Raw genomic sequence first — 8051 nt, forward strand, 5'->3', positions numbered from 1 at the left:
AGGTTATACCTGCCTCTGGAACAAATCTGAAGTGACTGAGGAGTGAGGAGGCTGCCTGAATGCATGCACTGTAGCAGATGGAGTGTTTCTTCTTATGATATGCCACTAATTTCTTTTTGTTAATAATATCTTGATGCCTCATGATTTTTTTGTTCTTTGGAGTTGGAGTAATGTGTTAAATTAATTTCAACTTTAACTTGGAATCAGAAAAGTTATATAGAGAAAACATTGCCTTTACAAAGCTTTTCGGATGGCTTATTTTATGAATTTCCTCTTAATTTTTCAACTGAAATTCTTGTTAATTATCAACTAAAGATTTCCCCCCTCCCTCCCTAACCCCCAATCTGATGCCCCTCTATTTTATTACTGTATTCATGAATTTCCTGGATTATGTATGCATTTTCTAGATTGTTTTGAGTTTTGAGGCTTTCAAGGGTTCCTTCACTGCATATGGTAAGTAACTTTTTAGACCATATACTATTATGTAGAGAAATAAGATTGGTCTAGAAATACAACATGTTTAGATGATGGTTTTAACTTTTTTAGACCATATACTATCACGTAGAGAAATAAGATTGGTCTAGAAATAGAACATGTTTAGATGATGGTTTGGACAATTTGCCTATTATTTCTGGGTTCCACCTGACAACGCCAGGTGGTATAAGACAATTTAATTAGAAAGCCTGATGTATGTGGCTTCAAAACCATTTTGATTTTGATGGAAAAGAAAAAGTAAACATCCATTTGAAATTTGACCAATTGCAATGAATATTTTTCCCATAATTTCCGTTGTTGGGATTGGAAGCCAATGGTTACAAGATGTCTTTTGTCTCTTTCTTTTGGTAGGAAGTCTCAATTGATCTTTAAAGGTACTGTCAACTACTTGCAAAAGCATTTTTATTGTCACAGTAGCAGATGCAAAGAAAATCAGTGATGTTATTGACTTTGGATTTCATGTATGTTTTACATAGGAAGGGCTTCCTATACACCCCTTAGTTTTGCTATGGGATTTTGGGCAGTGTCCCTTTTCAAGCAAAAAAGCCACAATCTTTTCACTGATTTGACCATTGAACTAAGGTAGAGAGGACCCATTCAATGGGGAGGCAATATATCCATCTAACATTTGATAAGATTAGCCCTTCACATGGACACTTGCACATTAATTTCTATACTATAATTCATGTTGAAGAATCATATCATAATCATTTTTTTCTGTGTAAATAGACTACAATTTCAATTTGAATGTGTGTTTTAGATAACAAACTGCACATTCTACTCCTGTAAGGAGAGGTGTTAAAAGACTTCAAACATGATATATTCAAACAAATGGTACAACAGCCTAAGGTGGAAATTGAATGATCTAGCAAAGCTAAATTGCAGCCTTCTGTAAATCTTTTTGTTTGAACAGAAATTTTGGTGGGCTTCCCTTCGTCTCCCTGGAAGGAACAGATCCTCTATTCAGGGAAATGACCTCAGAGTTCCACATGCCATACAAATACTGCTACATCAAAGCCCCTTCTCTTTTCTTTGGAGTAGAAATAATTATCATACTGCATTGTAATCATGTGTCTGATGTTCCAAACAATTGACCTTCTTTAAAGCCCCTTTGAACCTTATTGTCTAAAGTGAGTCTTCTTTTAAGGCCTAGGTCCATTTTGCTCAAAACAAGAGCCACTCTAATGACAAAAGGGTGAGTAGCCAGACTACTTTCCTCTTAATTAGAAACCATAGTGAACCAACTAGCTCTCCATGTCATTGCAAATGTTAAGGCAATCTGAGCCCGCGCCATTCATTTCCTTCTTGTACTGAAGCCATTGCAGGATTGGGAATGTTCTTAGTGATCTTGCCAGTTTTTCATCCATCGTACTCATAACGGTAGCGGCTAGACCCCAGTTTCAATTGCTTGGCAATACCTTCTAAAATGAAGTAGATGTCAGTGTGAAGGCAATGCATCTTAGCTCCAGCAACAAATTCATGAACAACACCATTAACTTCAATCCAGCTACAACCAGGTTTCTTCTTAACATTCTGATCTTTCATCATCTTTCTTGTCTTCAATGCTTCTTCCCGCCTATTGGCCGAACAGTACATGTTCCCCAGAAGTACATACACCCCATCATCCTCTGATTCTAATTCTATGACCTTCTTTCCTGCCATTTGAGCTAATTTAACATTCCCTTGAACTAAGCAAGCACTTAATAATGATCTCCAAATCACAGCATCTGGGTCAGTTTGCATCTCTCCAATCAACTTTTCTGCTTCTTCAACCAAGCCGGCACGAGCTAGAAGATCTACCATACATCCATAATGCTCAATCTTGGGTTCAAGACCATAGATTTGGCTCATTCTGTGGAACAATCTTTGACCCTCTTCAGCAAGTCCTGCATGGCTACAAGCAGATAAAAGAGCAACAAATGTCACCTCATTTGGGCTCACCCCCGTTCTTAACATTTCACAGAAGACCTGAATAGCACTGTTCCCATCCCCATGAAAAGCAAATCCTGAAATCATAGTTGTCCATGAAAATAAGTCCTTCTTGGGCATCTCATGGAATATCTTTGCACCCCAATCGAGGATCCCACTCTTTGAATACATATCCAGTAGAGCATTGCACAAGGTAATATCCTCTGAATTCAGATTGGTTTTGCTGATATAACTGTGGATAGATCTGCCAAGATCCAAAGCCCCAATATCTGCACAAGCAGAAAGAACAGCTACAATTGTCGTCGCATTAGGAGGATCATCTCCCTCCGATTTCATTTTCTGAAACAGTTCTAATGCCTGAATTGGGTTCCCTGCGCGGATATAACCGCTGATCATTGCAGTCCAAGAGATTGAGTTCCTCTGCGGCATTTTATCGAAAACCAAGCGAGCAGATTTCAAGTCATTGCACTTAACATACCCATGAAGCATACTAGTCCATGAACCAACATCTTTGATTTCCATATCCAAGAAAACCAACAGGGCTGCTTCAATTCTTGCATTTCTGCTATACATATCGATCACCGCATTACCAACTATTGGGTCAGAACCCAAATCACACCTGAAGATCATCCCATGAACCATCTTTCCATGGCTTAGATCTTGTTTTCTCCCACAAGCCGAGAGAGCTCCCACAATTGAAAAGCTATCAGGTCTATGACCCGTGCAGATCAACTCCGAAAAGACTGCAAGTGCTTTGCACGGTTGATCAACTTGCAAGTATAGAGAGATGAGACAGGTCCAAGATATTATATCTGGGTTCTTTATCTGATTGAAGACCTTGTGAGCTTCAACTGATTTGTTGAATTTGGTGTAGTTGTTTAGGATTTTACAGGCAATATGTTGAAGATGGTGGAGCCCTTGTGTTATCACTTGGGCATGGACCTGCTTGAGCTGCTCTAAGTTTCCACACTTTTGCAGTAGAGAATGGCAGTTGGTTCGGTTCATTTATACAAAGTGTTTGGAGTTTTTCGTTGTGTCCACAACGAACAGACTACAGGACTGGTTGGATTTCATAGCCTACCGCCCCGTTTCTTAGCTTTTTTGTCTCGTTGGGTTATTTCTTGACCATTGCCTCATCCTTTCCATAAGACATTACTTCTCCACCGGTAACTGGCATGATACTGTACGTTTTAGGGTTTCTCCCTCATGGCCTTAGTTCTATAATTCTTTCTCTAATCGATGTGGGACTTAAGATTGTTAGTCCATGTCATCATATCATTTTTGTTAGTCTTTGTATCTCATATGGTATTTTTTATTAATTCCTCACCTCCATTACGGGACACATTGTCCCATGAAGCTTGGTCCCACCATCAGGTTAAGGAGTCACTTTTGATACCATCATAACAAATCGGTCCCTTAATCAGCATGATATTGTCCATTTTGGGGTTTTTGCCACTGTTTATGCTCATGTATGCCCCTAGCCCCGTGTTGGCACAATACCGCATAATTAGAGAGTGTTTTTTTCCCTTTATATTAAAGTAGTTGGTTATTGCCTTTCCATCTCTACAATACACAACGTCTCATTATGCTTGGTCCTGGGGGTGTCAAATGGTCGGTTTGGTTTGATTTTTGCAGTATTGAATTGTTTTCGGACTAGGAATGAGGGAGACCAAAACCAATACATTAAAGAACACTAGTTTTCAGTCAGTATTGATTTGGTTTGGTTTGGTTTCGATTTATTTCGATTTTTCAATATCGAGTTAAGACTAATTTAAATCGATTTATCATCAGGCTTGAACCATAATAAAATTTTACATTCATAATCTATAGTGACGAAAGATTTAATGAAAACACTTTAAATCTATGATTAAATCATGGTTTATCATTGTAAGGGAAAGATAACCAATATTGAAACCAGTAGATAACTAATTACTAAAAAGATACTAATATTGAAATCACAAAAATGAACCCTATTATCCAACAATTCATTTAACTATCCAAATAATTTTGTATAGGGAAGAGGGAGATCAATGGAAACATTGTTATAATTTACAAATCAATTTCCTTATTCATAATCTTATATTCATTGATTTATAACAATTCCCCTTACAACAAAAAATATTATCACTAATATTATAAAAAAAAATAGATAATCAGTTCACCTATTTATAACCTCATAATCACTTTTTTTTTATCGGTTTCATTCGATTTGGTTATTGATCAATTTGGTTTGGATCAATTTTTAATCGATCTCAACATATCTTAGTCCAAAACCAATCGATCTCAACATACCTTAGTCCAAAATCAACCCAACAAAGATCAATTTGATTTAATCTGAATTTTTTCAATTAATTTATATTGAGATATCGGTTCGAGCTAGATTTTGACACCCCTACTTGGCCTCACCACTAGAACCTCTTGGCACCGTGGTAACAAACCAGTTCCTTAATCAGCATGATATTATGTGCTTTTGGAGTTTCCAACCCCTCATTAGCCCCTGCATGGCGTACTTTTTTACCCATTAAATTAAGGAAAGGAGAAAGAACCCTACACTTCTGCCTTCACTGCGCCAAACGCCCTGTTTTACAAGGGCAATATAAGACGCCCTTACGCCTAAATACCGTCAAATAAGCAAAAGACGCCCTTACCCCTAAATACCGTCAAATACAGGGCGCTGTTCCCACTAAAGTATTTATTGTCGTTGGATTCTTAACTATGATTTGTCTCTCCCTCCACGCAACTCAGCCCTAAACCCTCTTCCTTCTCCTCCCACCACCTGGTATTCTTCCCACTATCCCGCGACAAGCATCTCTACTGTAAGAATCTCTCTCTCTCTCTCTCTCCTGAACAAGTCGAATACAGAAAATTTTAGGATTTATCACTGGCTTGCTTGCATGAGGGCTTGTAATCTTGCCTTAGAAATCAGTAATGACTGTCTCTTTTTAAGGTTCTTCACAGTCATCTGTTTTCTTGGGTTTTCCTTATTTTTATAGCTTTAATTATTCTGATTAATGTTTCTTCACCCGTTATTTTTGGTGCTGAAAATCCCTAATTCTTTTCTCTTTGATGTGTTTTACTTCTATTCAGAAAACCCTAGTTTCTGAGTACCTAATGGATCCACAACCCGAACCAGTGAGCTATATCTGTGGAGGTAATCCTTTGAAAGAGATAGAAAGAACCCTCGATTTCTTATTTCAATATTTGGGAATATGATGTGAACTTTTGTTTTGCTTAGATTGTGGGATGGAGAACACCCTCAAGCCTGGCGATGTTATTCAGTGCCGAGAATGTGGTTATCGCATCCTCTACAAGAAGCGCACTCGCAGAAGTAAGTTTTCATTCACTTCTATTCAATTCCCTTTTTTTGCTTTGGTATGAAACTGTCATCTGGATGTCCACATATGTAGCTCCTAGCATGTAAGCTCAGAACTATAATGATCAAACAGGCTATTTGTTTCTACAGCCTTAGTGACCTAGTTCAATTGATATTACTAGTTATAATTGATTATGCACCAAACCTCAGTGGAGCTAATTTTCCATCTGTGACCCCTTTTCCTTGCATCCTTGTTTGGATACTTATTTGAATGGGAGAAGACAATATGAGAATAATTGAATATACAGAGATCATTATAGCCTAAGAAAGAACGCCAACCCCAACAAGTGATTAGGTACAGACTATGAGGCATAATGGTATATCTAAATGGGTTGATGTAATAAAGCCTGCTATAAAGTGTACCAAAAATAGGGTGACCAGTGGAGCTAGTCTTCCATCTGTTCCTGTCATCCATGAGTTGGGTACTTATAAAATGGGAGAAGAAAAATTGACAAGAAAGAAACTATAAATGGATTGGGGATAGAGAATTTCATAAGAGATACCACCAGAGACTGAGAAAGAACCCATCCCCAAAAACAGATTAAGCAGAGGTTAGATCGACAACAAACACCTCCACTGGATTCTGCCCATAAGAAACTAGAGAAACTACCTCTAGAGTCTAGACTAGTGGTTGCGTTGAGGTTGGCCAGTATTTGGCATAAAATACTTTGGAAGAACTCCTCAAACTTTAAAAAAGGTGGGTGCAACATGTGTTGTAGATCACATTGACGATGGACCCATAATGTCAATATGTTCTTTCGTTCCCAGCTTTTGTATAGGTATCAGTTGGATCATTATTGTGTATCTGTATTATACCTGCTATAACAGTTAGTGGCATCCAACTCCAAGGGCTGCCTTCTCGATGAGTAATATTTATTTGTTTTCTTGACATTAATTATATGATATATCAATCATTACTCATAGAACATGTTGAAACGTTTAAAATTTGATTAAGTAAAAAAAAATTACTGTTGTGGTGGTTGTTACTCCCTCTGTCCCAAAAAAGACTGTCTTAATTGAAAATACCCACTTTAAGGAGGTTGCTATAATGCATTGGTCACCCACTAATTTAAGTCCTGTTTCAAATTACCCCTATTACTGTGTCTTATAAAAGAGGGAAACAACTATGACAAGTGAATACAATAAATGTGTGGATGATTAAATAGCGGAATTATGGAGAATCCAACAAATATTCATATCTTGGTTTCTAAAATGGAGAAACATTTTGAAAAACCTCAAACAGAGGCTACCTTCGTTCGACAGAGGGAGTAAAACTTAAAACCATTATCAAGATGAATAATGGCCCAGGTCTGCAGACATTTTTTTTTTTTTGGGTGAATGGGTCTGCAGACATTAAACACCCATCCCCCATTGAAGCAATCGATTATTTCTAAATTGTGACCGAGTCTCCAAAGATAGTTGAGAAAATTCAATTAGAGTGATAATGGGATGAGATATGAAAATCTGAATGTAGTCTATCGAAGTCTTTCAAATGAGGCACAATCAGTAGTTAATTGGAGTTGTACTCTATTATTTTCTCTCTGAATAAAATCATTATTCATAATGAGAATGCTTAAATTTTGTTTCACAACACATTGAGTAGTTTGTGGATGAACATAATGAAAGGAACAGTTGAGGATACTCGTATGACTTCAAACTGTGATCAAATGTCTGAGGAGATGAAGACAGAAAGGAGACTCTTTGGACTGTATGATTAAATTTAGATTAACATTTTTTCAAACCAAGATTAGTGGCAGATTGAGGAAGACAGATTTGATGTTTTATTTGATTCACACATCTCATTTTACTTCACTGTCTCCTTCATAACTAATAGTTATCATTTCTTCTGTTTGTACCAGTTGTTCAATATGAGGCACGCTGAAGAAGAGCACGGGGAAAGAATGGGATGACAATCGCTCAACATCGACTACACATTTTGTGTCTGTCTATTATCGTGCAAAACAGTTTGTAACTAGTAGTTAGTTTATTATGAGAACCTAAGGTGAAAACTTGAATTGTCTGCTCGTGGGTCCATCTTTGCCATTCAACATGTGAAATCCAGTCTTGAACAATCCACGGTGTTTGCCTAATGAGTCAATGGTTTAACTGATGTGGGTAACCTAACATCCAAGCCCGGGTCACAATGGTTTGGCTCAGGTTCCAATTGAAGTGTTGCATTGTCATTAATGCCTGCAATTTCTATGAAGGTAGTTTCAACTGGAGATGTAAACAGATCAAATAGATGTGATCGGTT

At 37.5% G+C, this 8051-nt stretch overlaps 2 protein-coding genes across 5 annotated transcripts; one reads left to right on the forward strand and one right to left on the reverse strand.

Moving 5' to 3' along the window:
* Positions 1 to 1177: 1177 nt before the first annotated feature.
* Positions 1178 to 3665, reverse strand: LOC122088736 (pentatricopeptide repeat-containing protein At2g20540-like). Its single transcript, XM_042658057.1, has one exon. It carries the CDS (start codon positions 3427 to 3429, stop codon positions 1855 to 1857), a length of 1575 nt encoding a protein of 524 aa, XP_042513991.1. The 5' UTR covers positions 3430 to 3665; the 3' UTR covers positions 1178 to 1854.
* A 1418-nt stretch (positions 3666 to 5083) lies between these two features.
* LOC122088528 (DNA-directed RNA polymerases II, IV and V subunit 12) lies at positions 5084 to 7869 on the forward strand. Of its 4 annotated transcripts, none has more exons than XM_042657822.1 (4): positions 5084 to 5240; positions 5512 to 5575; positions 5660 to 5752; positions 7657 to 7869. In XM_042657822.1, the coding sequence occupies exons 2-4, from the start codon at positions 5536 to 5538 to the stop codon at positions 7677 to 7679; spliced, it is 156 nt and encodes a 51-aa protein (XP_042513756.1). In that variant the 5' UTR covers positions 5084 to 5240; positions 5512 to 5535; the 3' UTR covers positions 7680 to 7869. The 4 variants fall into 4 exon arrangements, with proteins under 4 accessions (XP_042513756.1, XP_042513758.1, XP_042513759.1 ...); XM_042657824.1 differs by having other exon boundaries at positions 5115 to 5254; XM_042657825.1 differs by having other exon boundaries at positions 5232 to 5371.
* Positions 7870 to 8051: the final 182 nt, after the last annotated feature.

The sequence above is a fragment of the Macadamia integrifolia genome, chromosome 9 (genome assembly GCF_013358625.1).
Source record: "Macadamia integrifolia cultivar HAES 741 chromosome 9, SCU_Mint_v3, whole genome shotgun sequence".
In the NCBI taxonomy this organism is placed as follows: Eukaryota; Viridiplantae; Streptophyta; class Magnoliopsida; order Proteales; family Proteaceae; genus Macadamia; species Macadamia integrifolia.

Coding starts and splice junctions, on each gene's coding strand:
- LOC122088736 (XM_042658057.1), bottom strand. CDS start 3,429: ATGAACCGAACCAACTGCCATTCTCTACTGCAAAAGTGTGGAAACTTA.
- LOC122088528 (XM_042657822.1), top strand. CDS start 5,536: ATGGATCCACAACCCGAACCAGTGAGCTATATCTGTGGAG. Junction 5,576..5,659: donor AGTGAGCTATATCTGTGGAG/GTAATCCTTTGA, acceptor TGTTTTGCTTAG/ATTGTGGGATGGAGAACACC. Junction 5,753..7,656: donor CAAGAAGCGCACTCGCAGAA/GTAAGTTTTCAT, acceptor TGTTTGTACCAG/TTGTTCAATATGAGGCACGC.